The following is a 23,840-nucleotide window of genomic DNA, read 5'->3' as shown; positions in this document are numbered from 1 at the left end:
TATTCAGCGAGAGGATATTTATTTCTGTGCCCTTGGCAGAATAGGAAAGCTATGGATGTGCTTTGGAAACCCTTTCAATTAATTCAGCTCCTCTGTAAATTGTGTTATTAATGTAAGTGAATTTGTCACAGGTGTCTCCTCAAATGACTGGCTATAAAACACGATAGCAAGAGGATTTGTAGCACGTGTTGAGCAAACAGGGCTATTTTTTATATATATATAAAAAACAACACAACAACAATAATCTGCCAAGGAATAAATTGTAAAATATAAATGTTGTGGGAAAGGGTTTTTGCAACTCCTTTGGAGACTGCAAAGGTTTCGGTTGGGTGTTTATCAGGGAACTGCAGCATGTGGGAATGTTCTGGGGTGCAGGAGAGGATATATTGACTAATTATATCCTTATCCAACTTGTGCTAACAAGTTCCCAAAATATCAGCAGTTTATAAACATTCCCCTTTAAGTTTGCAACGGTAACGTGTGCACAGGTTCGCTAGAACCTCTATAATAATTACTCTGGTAATTTCCCCTTTTGTTCCCTCTTAAAATACAAGACACAACACAGTCTTTATAAAAGTATAAAAGAGTTTACTCACGTTCTGTTCACAATATGATCCCAGAAGGCAGACAGCTTAAAAAGGTTACATACATTCAGAATCTATCTTGTAGCAAGATAGTCCTTATCTCCTCTCTTGGCTGGGAGCCAAGAGAGCATCCTTAGATGTTTCCTCAAAATGGCAGAAAGAGAGAGTGGCTGCCTGCCCTGTGCTTTTGTCATTACCTGCACAGGTGAGGCCACACCCACCTCTGGTCACATGCGGAGGAAGTCCGTCCCCAGGAAGTTTACCTGCTTGCTGGACTGACATCCCTCCCCATGTTCTAACATGTACACTCTAGGAATGTTGTCATTGACTGCTCCTGTGTTTACATCCCACACAGCGAAAAATGGAAATGGAATACAGCAGCAAATTGGGGCCAAGCAATGTCATGGAAAGGGTGGGTTGTGGGTTTTGGTTTTGACGCTCCTCGGAATTAGATTCCTTGGGCGGCAGGCGGGTGCATACCGAACCCATCTTCACAGACTTCTCCAGCATGTCCCCACCTCCTCAGATTGGCTTGGGAGAATCCCAGGAACCCATAGGTGGCAGGAGGAATAGGGGGGAAATTGTTCTGCCCAGAAAGCTGAAATGCTTGCATGGATGAAATGATGTGATGCAGTGCCCAGCACCTCTATGTAGACCAGGGAAAGATTCCTGCCTGAAACTATTGGCAGCTGCTGCCAGTCAGTGTAGATCAGACATGTCCAATGCATTGATCACGATCGACCTGCCGATCCTTGGATGAATTCTGGTCAATCCTCTGGAGACGTGCCTGAGCAGCCACACCTTGTCCTGAGCTCCTCTCGCAGGAGGGACTGTATTGACTCTGGACACCCACCCACCCCGGCCCTGTCGGCGTGTGCCCACCCACCCTGTACCCACCCCTGCCATGTCAGGGGAAGCAGCTGGCGCCTGCCCCCTGGGGGAAGCACCCATCCCTGCCCCCTGGGGGAAGCAGCCAGCACCCACCCGCCCACCCTGCACCCATCTCTGCCTCCCTTGGGGGAAGCAGCCAGCGCTCGCCCATCCTGCACCCATCCCTGTCACCCACCCTGGACCCATCCCTGGGTGGTAGATCACTGCCAGTTTTTATATTGCACGGGTGGCCAACTCCCAAGAGACTGCAATCTACTCACAGAGTTAAAAACTGACAGTGATCTACCCCCTTTTTTTTGGTGCAGGTAAAATTTGTTGAGCCTTTTTTAGGGAGGAGGTAAGCCCCGTTTTTTGGGGGGGGGTACAGGGCAAAAATGTTGAGCTTGTTTGGGGGGGGGGAGCCGCTGATCTACCACAAACTTTCAGTGAGCTACCTGTTGGGCGTGCCTGTTATATTGGATCATAGATCACTGACTACTTGAAGTTGGACTTGCCTGGTGTAGACAATACTGGGGGGGGGGGGAAGCTTCCTATGTTCCAATGCTCCTCTTCTATATAAAAAAAATTCTTCCAGTAGCACCTTAGAGACCAACTAAGTTTGTTATTGGTATGAGCTTTCGTGTGCATGCACACACCTCTTCTATAAAACTCTAGATCAGGGGTCAGCAAACTTTTTCAACAGGGGGGCGGTCCACTGTCCCTCAGACCTTGTGGGGGGCTAGACTATATTTAAAAAATAATAATGAACAAATTCCTATGCCCCACAAATAACCCAGAGATGCATTTTAAATAAAAGGGCACATGTAAAAACATGCTGATTCCTGGAACCTCCACGGGCTGGATTTAGAAGGTGATTGGGCCAGATTCGGCCCCCGGGCCTTAGTTTGCCTACCCATGTTCTAGATACATTGATTGATGGTGCTATTTAAGTAAGAAAGACTTTTTGTAATAATGATCATATGCCCTCAGCAGATGCTCAGAAAGACAATCACAAAACGCGACACCCTCTCGAGTGTCCTTGCTTTTCAGGGGCACTTCTCATTTTACCATCAAATGCTCCATTTTCCCGGCTTCCAGCTTGCCCCCTTTGTCTGGGACTGATACAGAAGCAAATAACTGCAGCGCTTGGTTCTTTCTGAAGGCGTCTTTTTTCCCCACTCAACCCATTTAGATGGAGAGCACTTTCTAACTCTTCACCAAAGAGCCTTTGATTCTTCCTCTCTTATCTCTGATTTGTATGAGCTGTGGCTCCCAGTTTTTGATTCCTTGGCTCAAAGGATGAGAGAGGATTTAGCAGGGGATTTCCTGTAAAAGGTGAACTGCAGACGTATGCCAAAGTGTTTGTATTATTTTCTGCAAAACAACTCACTTTGCCTTCCAAAAGGCAGCTGGCTGAATGGGCATCAAAAGGAGAAAAGCGCTCACTCCTTTTCACCACGTACAATTAATATAATGCGATGGCCCACTTACTCCTGAATTCATTCTTATGGCAGCCGTTTTGGTCTGTATGGGTAAGCAACTGCAAGGTGAAAGCTGCACTTTACAGAATACGGTCTGGAAAAACAGAAAATGGTAGCAGGGAATAAATAAGAAATGAAACGAAAACCCCCCAACTTGCATGGCTGGAATTGAGTGCAACATTTTACCGTGATTGCAGTAATTCACCTTTCATCAAAATGAAAAGGTTTTGACAAGCAAGGGGGAGGGGAAATAAAGGCACCCTCGTGGCGGGGAGAACAGCAGGCACAGGATAATAAGGATTAGAAATCGCCATTCTCCAAGGCAGCTGGAAGTCAAGACAATTTTTCAGCCAGCCCTAGCAAAGTGATGAGTGGACTTGAACGATGCAGGCATTTCCAAACCTGTTTGTCCCATTCAAATGTTCTATTTAACAACATATTTTTTTTTAAAAAAATAATAATGTGCAGTGGATTGGCCCCCAGTTTGAAGACTAGGATATTGGACTGAGGCCACAGAGCAACATAATCAACAACAAAATGCTGTCTAGGGGTCTTGCTTTCTGTCTGAAGGCCACATTCCTTTCAGAGCAACCTTCTGAGGTCCACATGCCTGTGGTCAGAGCATCATATGCAAGTTTTACCTTTCATTTTCTGGGCTCCACACCTGCCGGAGAGCTTCTGCCAGTCAGAGTAGACCATATTAGGCTGCATCAGCCATCCGCAGACTGGTTCCTTCTGACTGTTGTTAGAACTCCATCAGACACAGTCAGCATGGTCAATAGTCACAGGGCGGTGGGTAGAGATGGCAGATAGTCCATCAACATCTGGAAGGCAGGAAGTAATAATAATAATAATAATAATAATAATAATAATAATAATAATAATATATTATTATTATTTATACACCACCCATCTGGCTGGGTTTCCCCAGCTACTCTGGGCAGTGGCATAGCGAGGGTTGTCAGCACCCGGGGCAAGGCAAGTAATTTGCGCCCACTAACCCGTGGATTTGCACCCCCTAACCCATGGATTTGCACCCCCTAACCCTAACCCCCAGATGTTGCACCCGGTGTGGCCGGCCCCCCCTGCACCCCCCACGCTACGCCACTGACTCTGGGTGGCTTCCAACAAAATATTAAAAATACAATAAAACATCAAGCATTAAAAAACTTCCATAAACAGGGCTGCCTTCAGATGTCTTCTAAAAGTTGGGTAAGGCTGGGCTATAGGTTCCAATCACTGTAAAGCAGGTTTGACTGTATGCAAATTCAAAGCCAGGTTGGCCCTTTGAAATGTGTGAAATTATTCATCCAATGAAGAAGGATGCTGGAAGTTTTGGGGCAGAGAAAGGAAAGGATTTCTCCATGCAGCATATAATGAAACTGCAGAACTCGCTCCCACAAGAGACAGGCATAACAACCAACTTGGATGGCTTTAAAAAGGAGATTGGGCAAATGGGTGGAGGAGAAGATTATCAATGACTGCTGGCCACCTCCACAGTTCAGGGCAATAATGCTTCCAAATACTAGTTGCTGGAAACCACAAAAGGAGACGATGCTCTTCTGCTCAGGTCCTGCTTCCAAACTTTTGATCATCATCTGGTTGGCCATAGTGAGAATAGCATGCTGGAACAAATGGGCCACTGGCCTGATTCAACAGGCTCCAGAGCCCTTTGTGTTGTTCTCCTTCAGGTTAATTAATACATCCATGCTTCCTTTCATGTCTCTTACTTTCCACCTGTTCCATGTCATTCTGAAGACTGCCCTGTCCTGGACTCCATGGAAGGTTCTCTGCAAGGTAGGCTGCCAGCTTCTTCCTTTTTTTCTTTTTTCTTTTGCAAAAAAAGAGAGAGCCCTCCTCTCTTGGTTATGCAGTGTCTCAAAGATCTAGGTGCTATATAACAGATACAAGCGGGTGCCGGAAACATAATCCAACCCCCTGCAATGCAGGGGTCCTACCCACAGCCATCCCTGGGTGGGCTCAAACCACCAGCCTTCTGGTTAATAGCCACTGAGGGACATTAGGCCCTGCCCACATGCTTACAACCTGATTAGAATTATTTATAATGGACAACGAGGTCCTAATTAATGGCCTTTGGTTAAGCCTTAGAATTGGGGTTAAATACTGTTGGCTAGTGGCCTGAGTTCTGCACCACTTCTCAGGGAAGCAGTGGGTTTGCTCCCACCACCAAGGGCAGGACTTTGCAGGTGGCCCATTCAGGGTGGCATCAACCCTACTTTTAATAGCTGGAGGCTACACCCAAGCCCTAGCAGCATGAGTGGAAGAGCAGACCGTGCTTGCTATGTCAGGAGCCCAGGCTGCTGTCTTGATAACACAGCACACAAGTTGTAATTAGGTGGGAGATTTATTGCAATACAAACAATGAGCCTCGGACGCCTAACTGTATGTCCAATGCTTATGAATCAGTTGACCCTTCTGAGGAGTGCTTCCGGCTCTGGCAGAATATCCTGAACCTATGACCCTTCCGTTTCTGGCTTTGTTTCCTATCTAAAACCTTTCCCATATGTCTGCTCCTTGGGCTAACTAACTCCCCTTCCGGTGAGGAACTGCTCTCCCTCTTGCCTTCCGAAACTGCCTGTGTTTCCTGAGAGAGTTGGTTTCTCTCTAGCACACTCTCTGCATTCCTGTCATTCTTAAAGTGAGGGGGAGTTGAGATACTACTGTTTACAGCTGCCTGGGAAGAATGCGAGTCTCTCTCCTGTTGGCTGCTTCTTAACTCATATCGTGCTCTTATACTTTGGGCAGAAGTGTTCATGACACTATCCTTGCCTAGTCACCATATTCGATGCTGACCTCACCCATGCAGTGGGTGAAATCTGCCCATGCAGTGAAGAAATCTAAACACATGGAATTGGCTCCCCACTTCATTCTGGGGCGGCATGCAACAAATACTTTCTCCTCCAACATACTGGGGCTAGCAGTGACAAAATGGAGGGGGCAGAACCGCTGAGCACAGCTCCACTCTTCCCCTCACACTGCTACCACTGGACCACCATATTTCCACAGAGGACTCAGATATAGGGCTCAGGTCTTTGGCATTAACGTCGCTCCCCATTTGGGCGCGGATTTGTGCAGGCAGATTTAGCTAGAGAGAAAGAGAACGAGTTGCCCTTGCTCCGCATTGGCTTTATCTGCCTGCTGTGACATCATTCCGTAGCCCAAGCTGATTGGTTGTGCGACGATGTTGCTGTTATTAGGGGGAATAAGTGCTGTTTTGCAAGCTGCAACTAACTGGGAGCTACAAAGAGCAGCAAACTAGAATGGAAAAGATACCCTTGTGGGGTGGGGGGTTATTATTGGAAATATTTTGCCATCTGTTGTCCCGCCCTGTCCTGATGGCACCAAAAACGTTTGCTTGAAAATGTTTGGCTCAGCCTTTGCACTAACGCCTATTACTGAGCATGTGATCCCGCCAGAGAAATACAAGGGAATGTTTCTTTTACAAATATTCCTCTGCAATTGAAAGGATTTCACAAACAGAATTGCTTAGTGCCTCAGCTGCGCTCCTTTGACCTAGTCCTCTTGATACCAACCGCATATAGCTATATATGGTCTACAGCTGTGGCTTCAACTTTCCCTTGATAACATTATTAACATTTAGTGCAAACTTTAATTGAGATGAGAAGATTTCAACGCCGGGGTCTTTTGCAAATTTTAATCCCCATACTACATACTGCCATCTTGATAGATAAAACTTAGAACTGGGTTATGGGGAGATGAACCTGGTGGAGGCAGGATATTGATTAAAAGCCCTCCTTCCCTTCTTTTTATGCATCCCTTTTACTATTTATATAATTATCTCCTTTCCAGTTGTTCCTTCCTCCTGCCCGCACCCTGGCCTCAGCTTTCCATAAATTCAGATAAGCGAATGGGTTGGGGAGGGGGGAGGAAATTGCTGATTGCAAAGCCTGCTTGCATTAAAGACTTTAGAAAGTGACTCACAGAGCTTTAATGAGAAGTTGGTGAGGAGGAAGGAAGCTCCGAGGGCTGGGGGGTGAGGTCCCCCCTTTCTCTTTTTTGTGGGAAAATATGTATTTGCCATGCAACTCAGGTCAACCCTCACTTAGCAGTTTAAAGTGTGTGGGGAGAGACATGAAAATGGGAAAAGGAGCAGTTTAATTTTCTGCCAGGATTTTGCTTGCCTGTTCGTTACAACGCGCAAGCTGATGCTATTTGGGAGCGACTGGGCAAATCTTTATGGCTGGTTCACCCAAACTTCACACATACACACCCATTGGAACAATCCACCTTGTCCAAGAGCTGATGGAGTCCCATATTCTAAGAACTGGGGTTGGACCTGGGAGCCCTGGGTTCAAATCTCACATTTGCTATTGAACTGATCTCCAGCCCCTCGCTCCTCCACTCCTTTGTGGCAATTGCTGCTTTTAGTACAGATAAGGCATCCCACTATATTCCTGGTTCTTTGTTTTCTCCAGGTTATGATATGATGGAGGTGTTTGGGCTGATGGAAAAGGAGTACGCCTCCATCAAAGGGGTTGCTATGGAGCCCTACATCTTCCTAGGAATCCACACTTACACTCTTTTCAGGGATATCCAGCTGACCCGGAAGACAAGGTAATGTGTACAGCTCCCAGTACGTTTCCGAGCACAATTCAAAGTGTTGGTGCTGACCTTAAAAGCCCTGAATGGCCTTGGCCCTATATGTTAGAAGGAGCATCTCTAGTCCCATAGTTCAGCCTGGACACTCGGTTCCAGCTCCGAGGGCCTTCTGGCGGTTCCCTCACTGCAAGAAGTGAAGTTACAGGGAACGAGGCAGAGGGCCTTCTCGGTAGTGGCGCCCGCCCTGTGGAACCATCCCTTCAGATGTCAAGGAGATAAATAACTATTTGACTTTTAAAGACACCTGAAGGCATCCCTGAACATGGAAGTGTTTAATGGCTGGTGTTTTGTTGTGTTTTTAATGTTTTGTTGGGAGCCGCCCAGAGTGGCTGGGGCAACATACTGAGGTAGGTGGTATGTAAATAAATATTAATAGTATTACACTGGAAACTGGCTTAGGAAGCCTGATTGCAAGGTCAAATATTAGTAGTGTGGGGTGACAGAACCATTGTGGCTGCTGTTTCTTAAACCTGTTTTATGGGTGATTTCACAGTCTTTATTGTAACGGGTTGCTCCTTTTCTGATTTTGTGTTATGCCTCACACTCTTGAATTTTGCAGGTCACTTAGGGACTTTGGGTAGGGACGCAGGTGGCGCTGTGGGTTAAACCACAGAGCCTAGGACTTGCCGATCAGAAGGTTACTTGTTCGAATCCCTGTGACGGGGTGAGCTCCCATTGTTCGGTCCCTGCTCCTACCAACCTAGCAGTTCAAAAGCACGTCACAGTGTGAGTAGATAAATAGGTACCGCTCTGGTGGGAAGGTAAACGGCGTTTCCGTGCGCTGCTCTGGTTCACCAGAAGCGGCTTAGTCATGCTGGCCACGTGACCCGGAAGCTGTATGCTGGCTCCCTCGGCCAATAAAGCGAGATGAGTGCCACAACCCCAGAGTCGGCCATGACTGGACCTAATGGTCAGGGGTCCCTTTACCTTTACCTTTAGGGACTTTAGGCAGGGGTCAGGAGGATGCCCCCCCCTAGCAACATGCAAGGGGAGGAGAGGGGAGATCATTCTGTTTGGGCAAGCCGAAAACCTTTCACAGACAGAGTGACTGGAAGGGGCCAGGGAAGGAAACAGTGTAGAGAAGTAAAAAATAATAATGAGTGGCACTGAACCACCTTGTAAATGGGCAAATGTTCCGTAAGGTGAGTGCTGATTTGGGTAATTTGTTCAGCTCTGTCAAATGTGCTAATTTCAAAGTGAAGTTCGCCATTAAAGACTATTCAGGGCAGCCCTAACACAAGGTTAATGAAAGAGTTGTTAAGAAGAATTGCTTTACTTAGGAACATAGGATATTGAACCAGGCCAATGGTCTATGCCACTCAGAACTCTCTGTAACCAGGGTTTCAGACAGGAATCTTATTTGCTTTCACAAGCCAGGGATTTAAAACCGAGACCTTTTGCATGCCAATCAGGTACTCTACCACTACAGTCCTTCCCTTGCTTTGAATACTCTCAAGCAACCTGATGATTATTAGTATCATTGGCTGGGGGTGTTTCTGGGGTTCTGGCAGAAATGATCTCTGCTGCACAGAAAAACCTCGAGTTTGAAGCTCCCACACTGGTGGATTCGGGTGGAAATTCAGAGTTTCTGAGGCACCTCTTTCAGAGGACAAAAGGAGGTTGTTGCTTTTCATGGCATCGTCTCTGTGCAGAGGCCCATAAATTGATTTCTGAAATGCCTTGGGATAAATTGAGGAAGCCGCTTAGCTATGCCGCCAGAGCTAGCTGAGGTACTGGAGATGTTTCATCAGCAGGGTCTGATTCGATATGCATATATCTCATCTCAGTGCTTCTGCTTTCGCTATCTCACACTCGCGGTATCGTTAAGCAGCCATCTATCCGGCCATCAGATAAGGCAAATGGATCTCTGCCACGTGCAGTTTTCTGATGACATGCCTAAGAATTCCCCTTCTCCTTGCAGTCACTTTTGGGAGGAGCAAACAAACTTTCAAGCCGCTTTTGGAGGAAAACATTGCAGGGAGAGCACTGTGGCTTCCTCCTTGACATGGAACCAAACGACCTTGTGACTTTCATTGCACAGTCAAAATTAAGGGTGTCTAATTTTCTAAGTTTAACCAGCAGCCATGGAGAGTGGGCAATCAGGATTGGGGCCACGGCACATGAGGAGGGAGTTAACCCTTACCACAACCACATGAAACTCCACCCTCCACCCTTAATACGTTATTCACCAGGGTATTCTCTTACATTGCGTGTCCAGTTGCAGACCCCCGCCCCTCCGGGAGTCAGTCTGAGAGTAATGATTACACACGACAATGTATTTTGGGATTAAAATGGCCACAACTTTATTAACAATTTCAGATGTAGGGAACCTTGGCTTAGGCACTGGGTATGTATCCCTCTCAGGCCCCCATGCTGGGGCACTGAGGCATGGCAGGGTTAATTGGAACAAAGGGAGGCAGTGCAAAAACGCGTGTTCACACAGCTAGCCCCCCTTTCCGTGCAGCTGAAGGGAGATCACCGACCGCCTTTTCAGCGTTTGGCCACTGACTCCCCTCACAACTCCCCTTTTAATGGGGAACCCTGGTAACGCCGCTGCAGGAGGGGTGAGTCACCACTTCACATACCCCTTATTCAATTTATAGATGAAAGGATTCCACCCCAGGCCTAAACCGCCACCCAAGACCACAGAAATTGTGGTCTCACCATCAAGACTACCTACAGCTGAAAGAACCTGCTAGAGCAGACTTTCTCAACCTGTGGGTCCCCAGATGTTGTTGAACTACAACTCCCATCACCCCTAGCTAGCAAGGCCAGAGCTCAGGGATGAGTTTTCATTACCCCATGGGGTCCAGTGTTCATTCCCCCGTGGGGTCATGTGTACCCTGTCAGGTCTGAAAACTTGGATTGGTATTATCTTACACTAGCTATCAGGGGCTATTCAGGGTTTTAGACTAGGATCTATCCTAGCCCTACCAGAAGATACCAATGATTTAACCTAGGACCATCTGCATGGAAAGCAAATGCTGTACCTGTGAGCGATGGTCTTTCCCCATAAGCCTGGTGTGCTTGCTTGTGATCATTGTGTAAGCTGGCCATCCGATTACCCTGAGGACACCTGCCCTTGTTCATAAATACTGGGTCAACTTTGCCACAGTTTTATGGCCTTCTGCAAGTTGTGCAGGTCTCCATTAATCGATGACTTTGGAGCATGACTTTGCTTGTCGAGTTGCCTCCCAGAGTCTGCTCTGTAATCTGGGGTTTATAATGGCCCGCCATGTATCCCATTTGATTCTATTATTGACTACAGCTTTGCAAAGCAAGACAGACTGGATTATGAAGAGGCAGGCTGTAGCTTCCTTTTTAAGTTTAATTGCTGAAACATAGGGATAATTTTAATCTTGTTTAAAGAAGCAAAGCTTCTTAGCATCGAATGGTGAGATTCCACAGAGTACCCTTAGTCAAAATGTTCAGAGACTCAAGTTGGTTTGTTCATGTAGCCAGAATATATGAAGACAAAGAAGAAGAAGAAGAAGAAGGCGGCTTGCCATTTCAAGGGCATGATGCCATTTTTAAAGAAGAAGGGAAGTATGAGCGTAAGACCTGACCTTTGGGTTGCATCCACACATTGTTAATTGAGCATGGGTCCCAAAAACACCCATGGGACAAGTTAGTCACAATTTAAGCACCACTAATTTCAGTGGAGGGATGTGGGTGGCGCTGTGGGTTAAACCACAGAGCCTAGGACTTGCCAATCAGAAGGTTGGCGGTTCGAATCCCCACGACGGGGTGAGCTCCCGTTGCTCGGTCCCTGCTCCTGCCAACCTAGCAGTTTGAAAGCACGTCAAAGTGCAAGTAGATAAATAGGTACCGCTCCGGTGGGAAGGTAAACAGTGTTTCCGTGCTCTGGCTTGCCAGAAGCGGCTTAGTCATGCTGGCCACATGACCCGGAAGCTGTACGCTGGCTCCCTTGGCCAATAAAGTGAGATGAGTGTCTCAACCCCAGAGTCGGTCACGACTGGACCTAATGGTCAGGGGTCCCTTTACCTTTAATTTCAGTGGAACTAAGAATCGCTTAATTAGTCTGGATTGAACTCATTGTCATGAAGTTGAGAACTGGCAACTATCACACCAAGGAAGCCGATAGATGATGCTCATCATATTGATTATTATTATTTATTAAATTTGTATACCGCCCCATACCCATAGATCTCAGGTTGGTTCACAACTTAAAATCACAATATATACGGTATATATAAACAGAACAAAACACTGCACCCCAGTGCTCACCAGAATTCTGTTAATTGATGTAGTCATAGAATCATAGAATTGTAGAGTTCAGTTCAAGCAGAGCAAAGACAGTATAAATTCAGCAAAAGAGGCGGGTCCCACGGAACAAAATACCTTGACGGCCAAGGGCCAGGGTAAGGAGATGTGTCAACAACAACAACAACAACAACAACAACAACAACAACAACATTATTATTTATACCCCCCCCAAATCTGGCTGGATTTCCCCGGCCACTCTGGGCTGCTTTCAACACATATAAAATCATAAAATCACGTGGCAAAAGTTGTATAGTGAAGATGCAGCTTTGTGGGGAGGGTGTTTCGCAGTTTATGGGCTGCCCCAGAGAAAGCCCTCTCCCGGGCCACTGCCACCCCACACTTCTGAAGGCTATGGGAGCACCAATAGAGTTCCCCCTGATGATCTTGGCATGCAAGATCTGTGAGGATGGATATTTCGGACCTATGTCATTTAGGGCTTTCTTCAAATTTCTTTCAGGTAGGTTTTAATTGTGTTCAGTCTGTTGCCATGGCACCAGGGATTAACTCTTGGAGGCCGTTCCAATGTTCTCTGCTTAGAAGAGCTTTTTGTGTCCTCACTTATTTCCTCAGCGAAGTGTTTCCTTCTGGGATGCCAACCGAATACACTATCACTTTCCTCCTCCGGCTCCTGCCAGAAAGCCCTCGGGAAGCCTTCGCTGTGTGGCAGATAACAGATGAGGACTTCCAGCCTGTACTGGGCATCATACTTGACCGTAAGGAGGCTCATCAATCATTTGGCAGGGAGATTTGGTTGCTACAAGGGATGGGGGGGGGCAGCTGAGCTAGAATTTCCCGGAAGACAATTTTCTGGGAAAATTCCAGACGTTTTTCTTTTCCTTGTGTCACCTAGACAAAGCAGCCGCTTGGCAGAATTCTCTCTGAGTATTCTGCACTATTTGTGTGCCTGTTGTGAACAGGCGATGCATGAACAGGCATCACATCAGTGCCAGACATCGAAAGCACGTTTAATACACATTTGAAGCACACGGCTTCCCCAGAAAAAACTGGGAGCTGTAGTTTGTGAAGGGTGCTGGGAACTGAACACTCTGTGAAGTGGTTCCCAGGATCTTGTTTGGGGGGAAGCAACATGCTTTAAATCTGCCGTAAATTTGCTTTAAATGTATGGTGCGGATGTGAGCCTAAACTGCCCCAGAATGATGGCTGGTTCAAGATGCAAAATGGCAGCCAGTTGCATAGATGATTGCTCTTTGCTGGTGCTGGCATCAGCGTCAATGCCCTGCTGTCAGGAGCAGGTCAGTAATAACGACATCAGTGAATTCTTTATTCAAAGAAACAAACAGCTCCGGAGGCCAGGTCTAGTGAGCCCAGCAACTCTTCCCAGCAGATCTTGCCCCAATGAAGCAGTCACAAGAACTGATGGTCCCCACCTTCCCACAGCTCTCCTCCTTCCCTGCGTCCTTCCCAAGCAAACTAAGACTTCATTGGAGTGGCTGTCTCTGCTCTGCCCTCTTCATACCTCTTCTGGTCCTGGGAAACCAAGGCAGAGAGGAGCTGGTTGCAGCAGGAGCAGGAGACCCCCCCCCCCCCGGCTTCTTCAGCAGCCTGCCTGATCTCTGTCTCTTAGCCCCATCCTCTCCAGCTTCCACTTCTGCCTCTGATTCTGGACTGCTCCCTGCTACAGCCTCCTCCTGCTCACTAAACCCTGTTACCTCTTAACGTCTGACATCCCTTCCTCACAGTCATCTCCCGATCTTCTCCCTCTGACCACTCATCGTTGTCCCACCACCAGTCCCCAGGCTCTGAGCCTTCATCCCTTGGGGGTTTCCTAGCTCAAAAGGGGGTAGCAATTTTTTTTCTTCATTTTAAAAATATATGTGCCACTTAATTACAATAATCTCTAAGCAGTGTACAATAAATACTATACAAAATGGTAAAAATGGGTTAAAACGATCAAATCAGTCTTCAATTAAAATGCCTCCTGGAATTTTTAAGAAGAATTCAGTAGGCACTGGAGGTTCAGTAGGAAAGATTCAAATGACTGGTGTACATGATTCATATATTTTCACACATACAATATGATTCCGACCAAAGCTTTTTTTAGGATTGAAGTTGTTGAACTTCTCTTGGGATTTACCCCCTAAATTATTGAGTTGTGTTTTTTTTTTTACATTTCTACCACAAAGTTGTTGAGCTTTCTTTAGGATTGAAGTTTTTTTTTTTGGGGGGGGGTGATTTTACACTAGGACATATACTGCCACGGGGGCCGGATTAAATCGACTGGCAGGCCAGAAATGGACTTTGAACATGCCTGCCATAGACCATCTCTTAAGACGTTGTTCCATTCACTCAGATTTTCGGTTCTCACCAGTGTGTGTTTTACTATTTTTCCGTTGTTACTTCAGCATGTGCAAACCCTATAGTCCACTGTCCTCTTTGGTTTTCTTTATAACCCCTGTGTTATTTGTCATCTTCCTCCCTCTATAGCCAACAAGAAATCCTTGATATATTTCCACCGTGACTATGAAGCTGATGTCGAGGAAGTCACCTTTGACCATCAGGAAGTGAAGAAGATATTCTACGGCAGTTTTCACAAGGTCCTTTATCCAAAGGAGAAATCCATTCAGGATTATTATTATTATTATTTTTAAAGTCTTCCTTTCCTCTCTAAATGATGATTCTAGAAATATCCCTGGGACATTTGCTAACCTGTTGGTGTTTGTACGTGCCGAGATAGCAATGAACGATGGGGTGTGTGCCAGCATAATAATGAATTACTAAATCACTTCCTGTCTGCATGCATTAATCTAGGTAAATGTACGCAATAAGTTTCCAAGAAGATATGCAGTAAGGACACGGGCACAATCTGCAAAAAGAAAAAATAATAATAATTAGGATCCAGTGACTCAGGGATTTGAAAATGATCTGAAAATTAAACTGACGCAATTAGCTGGACCTATAAAGTGACCTTATACTGAGTCAGACCATTGGTCCTCTGAAGCTAGAATTGTTTGTTCTATTTGGCAGCAGATCTGCAAGGTTTCGAGCCAAAATGTTTCCTAGCCTTGCTATTTGAGATCCGTTTCACTGGGGTGCTGTAGCATGAATCTGGGGCCTGCTGTAAGCGTACAAAACACTGCTGAACCTTTGGTTACGTAAATACAATACTGGTAACAACACATGCGACGTAACAGGCTGTATGTAACAGTATAAATTCTATTTTAAAAACACACACAATAATAATAATATTATAATAATTTATTATTTATACCCCACCCACCTGGCTGGGCCTCCCCAGCCACTCTGGGTGGTTTCCAACAAAATATTAAAATACAGTAATGCATCAAACATTAAAAGCTTCCCTAAACAGGGCTGCCTTCAGATGTCTTCTAAAAGTCTGGTAGTTGTTGTTCTCTTTGACATCTGGTGGGAGGGCGTTCCACAGGGAGGGCGCCACTACCGAGAAGGCCCTCTGCCTGGTTCTCTGTAATTTGGCTTCTCGCAGTGAGGGAACCGCCAGAAGGCCCTCGGAGCTGGACCTCAGTGTCTGGGTTGGACGATGGGGGTGGAGACGCTCCTTCAGGTATACAGGACTGAGGCCGTTTAGGGCTTTAAAGGTCAGCACCAACACTTTGAATTGTGCTTGGAAACTTATTCAACATATCATGTCACAATATATAATTCCATAGACCAAATTATCATATGAGCGGAACATATTCTGAGAGATTAAAGTCCAGCAGATAGATCAGAAGATACAGTCTATTCAGTTCTTATATTGTAGCACCCTGCTTGTGGTTAACGCTTAGCTGGAATGAAATATTCAACGCAGCAACAGAGAAATTAAAATAATAATTTATTTGTCAGACAAATAAATGAGAGGCACAGTGGTATATGGTTACCAAGCTCTGGCCTGGCCTCCTGCCATTATGGCCAGCACTTATATTCCCTTAATCCAGCCCCCCTTTGCTCCTCCTGTGGCTGCCTCTGTTCAATCAGCCTGGTTGAAATTTCTATTGGTTGTTTGCTATAACCAATCTTAAAAGATACACCCATATCCTCCTGTCCTTATATGGAACACAAAGAGCTATATATTGTTACATCTATAAATGACAAATAAGTAGTAATATATCTTACATGTGTCTCAACAAGGAATCTTAATTACCAGCTCACCTCTTGCCTTCCTTGCCCTCCAAAACAGATGGTTAATAATTTTAAAATTTTATCTTGAACAGATGTCAGAGACCTTGGGTTCATATTCTCATGCATCATCAATGAAATATCTCCTTTTGGAGGTCTTTAAACAAAGGCCTGACACCCATTTGTCATAAGTGCTCGATTGGCGTCTCTTGTCTGGCAGGGGGCTAGGCTCATCTGCCCCCCTGGTCTCCTACAGCAATATGACTCTATGAAATAAGAATTTAACATTTCTTTCTTTCTAGATCCTTTGTATAATTACATTTAAGCAAATATATTTAATACATAACATAGGTAGCCTTTTAAGAAGAATAAGCCTTCTCAAAGGAAAGGATGGACCAGTTTACAGCCTCAAAATAAAATAGGGAAAAAAGCCTCTTCCCCTGCTTACACTCCCCCCCCCCTTCTCCAGCCAGTTGCTTTGTTTCCATGTGCTCTTGGCCTTTTGTCCTGTGGCTCAAGTTTAACGGTTTTATTTATGTTTGGTCTGTGTAACCTTGTTCTTCAGCCTGTAATTCCAGCTTTTTACGACTTTGAGAATTGTTTTCTGCTATAAATCAAGGGGGATAAACATCTTGCCAAAGTACTTAGGCAGTTGGTCTTCAGCCTGGCATAACATTTGAAAATCTAAGCCCATTTAATTTAGGAACCTGATCAAGATATAAGCCAATATATGCCTTGATTAAAAATGCAGTCTATATTCAGATGCCACATTCCCCCCTTTCAAGCTCAAGGACCTTGGTACCAAGTGTCCTTGATTGCTTGATCTTCATCATATTCCTGAGTTAAAGCTCTGTATAGGGCCATGATATGAGGTAGAGTTTCATTCGAAATCATCTTGCTAATTGTACTTCTAAAACATGAAATGATACATGGCATCATACATAAAACCATCACTACTACCGTCAAGAAAAACAAGCAAGACAATAATATCCCTTTGAGTCCTGTGACATTAGGTAACCAGTTAATGAGCCATCCCATATCCCATCCTTCCCATGTTTGTACTGGGACATGTGCTATATTCTCCATCTTTGTGGCCAACACACGGATTGCCTCACCATTATCAGAAATGTTAAAGCAACAGGCATTCCCTGTCAAGTTCAAGACTCCACATAGGCCTCCCTGCTTGGCAAGTACATAATCCATTCCCATTTTCAGCTGCAAAATGGCGGCTCTACTTTCATCCAGCTGTTGTGCAATAAGTCTCAAACTCTGGGCCGTTGCATTGGTTACAAGTTCCACTACTGCTTGCAATTGAATTATTCTGTTTAGATTATAAATAGGATCCCGTGCCCCTTGTATGAGCTCACCAGGATTCCAGGAGGCAGGATCATAATAGGCTATAATGCGCTCTGGTGGCCAATCATCAGTACCGCTCCAACTTTTGGGTACTTCCTCCTACTATATGAGAAATATCAGCGTGTCTTCGCGTTCGCTTAGCTGAACTAGTGGGCATAATCCACATTGGTGGTAATACCCATCCCAGGAAACAAGTCCCACTCCATTTGGAAGGGAGTTTCTTGTATGCCCATTCTCCACATATCCACCACAACCATCGGGTCTGAGGTTTTTGGTACGTGGAGTACAGAAGGCGAAATATCAAAAGAGGTAGAGAGTTCACAGTGCAGTATGTTAGATTGCCTTTTTCTGTCACAGTTATGTTCCATACCACTTTCCATGCATGAATAAAAGGAGGTGCACAGGGCAAGGTATTCCGAGTTCGATAGGTAGTACCGTGTGCCCAGGTATGACTATTCTTAATATAATCCCAAGTATAGTGACAATGAGAAGAGCCTATCATGGTAGAATCAGCTGCCTCTGATGATTTATGTACACAGAATTCCCCTTGTACAGGTATAACTCGTAATGGTTTAGTTGAGTTCCATCCGGGGAAATTCTGTACTTCTGTTTGGTGTGGCATTTCGCTTACCATACCAATGGCATTTAATGGTATTGGTAATAAGGGCATACCTCCCTCTGAATCATCTGGCCCAAGAGAGCAAACAAGGCAATTGGTCCTATTTGCAACATTGGCTACCATTTCAGCTAAACCTACCCACATATTGTGGTCATAGCGGAATCCATATTTAGCAAATTTGGTCAGATTCAAGGACCCTTCCCCTTCCCAAGGGATCAGGATTAATAATAAAATCATGTTGATGTCTAGCATATGCATTCCTTCCACAAAAGATTACCTTATTGTGATAGCATATAAATATTAGTCCCAATATAATTCCCCCAGTGACAGAAATGGGGAACCACCAAGACCAAAACATATATCCCAAGGATCCCCAATGTGTAATATCCCTGATAATTGTTCCACAAGGGGGCAGTCAATCAATTGTATAAGAGAATCTTCCCGCTCACAGTCGCTGGTTCAGACGCTCCTCAAGCTTCAGGCGTGCGCAGGTCAGCCAGCTTCCAGATTGTGGCTGCAGCAGGCCGGTCGTCTAATGTTGCCCGTGACCTAGCCCGTTCCCGGTAGGGCTAGATACAGGGGTTTTTGGAGAGAGTCAGTTTAAGAGGATTAGAGGGGTCACCTTTGCACGTCCAACTGCCTTCGGACTTCTTCAAACGGGAGTGATGAATCCAGGGGGTCACCTCAGCTACCTTCACCGCTGTTGGAGTAGAGAGCAAGACGGTGTAAGGTACACACCACTTAGGTGCAAGTGGATCACGTTTCCACTCTTTCACCCATATGCTATGCCAGCCTGGAGCTGATGAATCGGCACGGCAATGCTGCATGGCGTGCGCTCGAGGGCCCACCTGTTAAGATAAAAAAAAAAAACAAACACGGGAGAGAGACAAAAACACGGGAGATTGCACTTGTCCCTGTGTCGCATGGTCTCCTATTTGTTTGAGGTCAGTTGGAATATCCTGAACAAAGGAGGGCGGCCTCCCATACAGGAGCTCAAAAGGTGACAACTTAAGTCTTTTTGTGGGTGCGCACCGAACACGAAACAGTGTTATGGGTAACACGTCTACCCTCCTGAGACTTTAGACATATTAGTGGGCTTCTGGCATGCCCTGCAGATACCTTGCACAAGCGTCTGGCGGTAGGTGGTAAGCCTGGCCAGGTGAATTGCATTGTTTGGATCCCAATTAGGATCTCCCAAGGGAAAGTTGTCCTGGAGATGACGGTCAATATTATAAATATTTCCCACTCTGGCCTGCTCACGCAAATATATCTGTGCCTTTTCAATTATGTCTCTCCTTTCCTCAGTGGTGAAGAGAGTATTCAGGAGCTGGCGACAATCTGTCCAAGTAGGACTATGAGTATTTACCATTGAGGTCACCAAGTCCATCATAGCCTGAGGTTTTTCTGCGAAAGATGGGGTGTTTTCCAATTCATCAGATCTGTAGTCGTGAATGGAATATATTGCAGGGTCGAAGTTTGAGGTGGCCGTGGTCCGGGTTGCCCATTAACCAGCACAGGCTCCTCAAGTGCATCAAATACCCTTCTAAGAGGGGCTACTACGTGACCTTTCTCTTCGCTTTGCTCTAGGGGCCTCAAATCATAGGGGATGGTATCTGTCCCAAGGCGTTCTTTTAGCAGCCTTATACGCCTGGCTGTATTGCTTGCTGACCGATTAAGGTCTCCCTGTAGCTTCTGTAATAATTCTCTAGGACTTGGATGTACAGGGGTTTGGGGTGGGCAATTAGTTGTTCCACTAAAGGAGACTATAGATGGAGTTCTACTGGGACTCACAGGTGGAATAACCACTTCTGCTTGGGCTTCATTATAGGACTCCAATGCCTCCTGAAGATATTTATCATAATCTATCAAGGAATCAAGTTCTGTGACTCCAGCCCCATTATTCATTCCACTTTCTTGCCTTGGGGTTACAACTGGTGGAGGGTTTGAATTAGGCTCCCTTCGATGTGGAGCATAGGGTGGAGGTGGAAGCATCTCTTCCTCTGGTCCCTCAAAAATGGGTTTGAGTTTATTTGGCAAGATTCCTTTCCTAGTTTTGGCTTTTACAGCCAATAATTTGCATCGTTGGACTTTGCATTCCCTTATCCATGGAGGATTTTTATTTAATGTGCTCAGCCAGGAATCTATATATGAAAATTGTTCTGGGCACCCTCCAGTTTCTTTGGCGATGTTAGACCAAAGTTTGCTTACTAAATTTATATCAAAGGTTCCTTGAGATGGCCATTCAGTATTTTGCTTCGGCCACTCTAATTCACATAACGTTCTCAGGCGCTCTGGCGTCATTTTGACTCCATACGCCCCTGAGAAGGCTTTCTTAAAATTATTTAACATACATTCAAGAGGTGTATTTTCCCCTTTTGAACCCCCAACTCCCATTGTATGGCCCTGTGAAGTATCCACTCAGTCACTCACACACACACCTTACTGGGAAACGAAGTAATACTCACTCCACACTTAGGTCAGCTACACATTGTACTTTCTCACACATGCAATGCGCTAGATACTTCACCACACACACTACCTCCCAACTTTCCCTTTTCCCTACACCAGATCACCATCTGATGTACCCAGCCACCTAGCGTACTCAGTTCCCCTTTACTGAGACGCAGAAGTTTGATCAGGACTTCTCTTCCTCCCAATTAATTGGAGGGCCAAAACCCCTTAGTGCACTTACCCTTAGCTGGTTGCCTGTTTATTTCTCTGGTCCCCCCCGGTCCGCCGCCGTCAGTGGGCAGGGTATCAGACAGACGAGACTGCTGCGTTCCCCTGGAAAAAATTTTCCCAGTGCGCGCTGGGTAGGCAATCAGTTGTCTTCTCTCTTGTACCCTGTCCAGTAAGGCGAAGGGGCTGCGTTCCAGCAGACCACTTATCCGAGTCGCAGGCACCATAAAATGTAGCACCCTGCTTGTGGTTAACGCTTAGCTGGAATGAAATATTCAACGCAGCAACAGAGAAATTAAAATAATAATTTATTTGTCAGACAAATAAATGAGAGGCACAGTGGTATATGGTTACCAAGCTCTGGCCTGGCCTCCTGCCATTATGGCCAGCACTTATATTCCCTTAATCCAGCCCCCCTTTGCTCCTCCTGTGGCTGCCTCTGTTCAATCAGCCTGGTTGAAATTTCTATTGGTTGTTTGCTATAACCAATCTTAAAAGATACACCCATATCCTCCTGTCCTTATATGGAACACAAAGAGCTATATATTGTTACATCTATAAATGACAAATAAGTAGTAATATATCTTACATGTGTCTCAACAAGGAATCTTAATTACCAGCTCACCTCTTGCCTTCCTTGCCCTCCAAAACAGATGGTTAATAATTTTAAAATTTTATCTTGAACAGATGTCAGAGACCTTGGGTTCATATTCTCATGCATCATCAATGAAATATCTCCTTTTGGAGGTCTTTAAACAAAGGCCTGACACCCATTTGTCATAAGTGCTCGATTGGCGTCTCTTGTCTGGCAGGGGGCTAGGCTCATCTGCCCCCCTGGTCTCCTACAGCAATATGACTCTATGAAATAAGAATTTAACATTTCTTTCTTTCTAGATCCTTTGTATAATTACATTTAAGCAAATATATTTAATACATAACATAGGTAGCCTTTTAAGAAGAATAAGCCTTCTCAAAGGAAAGGATGGACCAGTTTACAGCCTCAAAATAAAATAGGGAAAAAAGCCTCTTCCCCTGCTTACACTCCCCCCCCCCTTCTCCAGCCAGTTGCTTTGTTTCCATGTGCTCTTGGCCTTTTGTCCTGTGGCTCAAGTTTAACGGTTTTATTTATGTTTGGTCTGTGTAACCTTGTTCTTCAGCCTGTAATTCCAGCTTTTTACGACTTTGAGAATTGTTTTCTGCTATAAATCAAGGGGGATAAACATCTTGCCAAAGTACTTAGGCAGTTGGTCTTCAGCCTGGCATAACATTTGAAAATCTAAGCCCATTTAATTTAGGAACCTGATCAAGATATAAGCCAATATATGCCTTGATTAAAAATGCAGTCTATATTCAGATGCCACAATATTAGCAATAACCACAATGTGGAATGCTTATATCAATCTTGTAGTGTTCCACGTGTCTATGGAATTACATATTGTGACATGATATGTTGAATGATTTTTTGAAATAGAAGTTATAATCTTACATACAGCCTGTTACGTCGCATGTGTCGTTACCAGTAAGCATAGCATGTGTGCTACCAGTGAACTGTAGCTACTCAATATCACATGTTGTGCATGCACTGTGTGTTGTTGTTTTTGTAAATACATGCAGGTCCTGCTATCCAGACACTCGTTTTACAAAAATCCACTTATTCAAGCACCAAGCATTAGTACCCAAACCTCGCCATACACACTGCAGATTCAGATATCCAAACAGCCAGACCTGCGTGCATTACTCAAAACAAATAAGTCTAAAACAAGCCTTCCTTCTTTGTGTTTTGCTGGTGGGAGACAGGGAGGAAGGGGCAGAGTTTGGTCAAATAATAGAGCAAATTTGACTTCCTTGTTTGCCTTTTGCAAGGTTTGAGTTTTCCTCCTTTTTTTTTCATTTGGGGTACAAACGTCTATGGTTGGGAACGCATTAGAAATTCCCCCATAGGCATCAGTGGAAATGGTTGACTCGTTATGTGAACACCCGCCTAACAAATTATTTCCTGAGAACACACTGTGTTTGGGTAGCAAGACCTGAATGTCTTCTTCTTCTTCTTTGGCAATCATTGGTAGCTGAGTAAGATTTTCTTCCACAAACACGGTTTTAACATTGTGTCCGTAAGTGACTGTGGAGGCCAATTCTGGATCCATACGTCCTTCCACAGTGGGGACATTGGTTTCCGGGCAGGAGTTGATCATGGTGTGGATTTGCCAAGCGTGCTATATTTGTGGCATGCACACTATATTTGTGGCATGCATCAAATGCAAACTTTCATTCATCTTTGACCCTCTGCCTTCTTATCCCCTTTCTACAATTTGCTCCTGGAGTGTCGTAGCACCTCTCTTTTAACTCCTGACTCTTCACCTTTTTGCTTTGGCAAGTCAATCACCTTCGCAGGGAGTATCATCTGTGAGTCCACTTTGGTCAACAGCCATAATTTAAAGAGGCAGGGCCCAGTATTTCTGGGCACTTCTCAAGCTTAGCTGGGTTTCAACTGTGAAATATTTAATGCCTTACTGAAGCCAGTTGGTTCTCATCTTACTGCTCTTGAATTGACTTGTGCCTTTGACAACGCCTGCTTCACAGAATTGGCAGGCTCTTACTGAAAGGAAGGGATGATGGCAAAGCTTTCTCTGTTCCCTTCTCCTATTTCCAATGTGTTCCTCTCTCTGCCTGGAACAGGCACTTCCTCTGTCTCCAGCCGTCCACATTCCTCTTCTACTTCCAACTTCTCCACTAAGGCATTTCCTTTTGAAAAAACCTTTCCTGGACCACCACTGCCACCTCACTTCCTCCAATGTGTTGCACTTAGGTGAGACCCACATCTTTTCCACGCATTATGTTAAAAGCACCAAAGATGAAAGCGTAATTCAGTTCCTCCTGCCTATTGTGAATGGTTTCATTTTTGTGGCTTGTTACATAAACTTGGGATCAGATGAGCCAAGATTTCTGATACACATCCTGAAGATGTTATTTTTTTGATGAACATTTGCCCTTCCTTAAGAACCTTTTGCAAAATGATCTCTCAGAATTATGGATTTTGTTGCCCTTCGATAGGGTGGAAAATTCTGGGAGCAACTGTGGATCCTGATTTAATAATATTATTTTAATAGAATGGCAGGAAACGATGGCTTGGACCCTACTTCCTCTAGTTTCTCTCTTAGCCTATCACTTCCAGTATGAAGTAAAAAATACTGATTCATGCAGCATCAACTGAGACAAACTTTTATTAGA

At 45.1% G+C, this 23,840-nt stretch overlaps 1 protein-coding gene across 1 annotated transcript in view; it reads left to right on the top strand.

Annotated features, from left to right (window-relative positions):
- COL20A1 (collagen type XX alpha 1 chain) overlaps positions 1–23,840 on the top strand; it is a 141,200-nt gene that overhangs the window by 69,729 nt on the left and 47,631 nt on the right. The window contains exons 22-25 of the mRNA XM_081195997.1: positions 4,694–4,732; positions 7,393–7,531; positions 12,434–12,576; positions 14,309–14,418. Coding sequence (XP_081052123.1) covers positions 4,694–4,732; positions 7,393–7,531; positions 12,434–12,576; positions 14,309–14,418 — 431 coding nt within the window. The remainder of the gene's footprint in view (positions 1–4,693; positions 4,733–7,392; positions 7,532–12,433; positions 12,577–14,308; positions 14,419–23,840) is intronic.

The sequence above is a fragment of the Podarcis bocagei genome (genome assembly GCF_964188305.1).
Source record: "Podarcis bocagei genome assembly, chromosome: 5".
Taxonomy (NCBI): Eukaryota; Metazoa; Chordata; class Lepidosauria; order Squamata; family Lacertidae; genus Podarcis; species Podarcis bocagei.
Note: the sequence above shows the minus strand (reverse complement) of the source record. Positions and strands in the feature narration are given on the sequence as shown.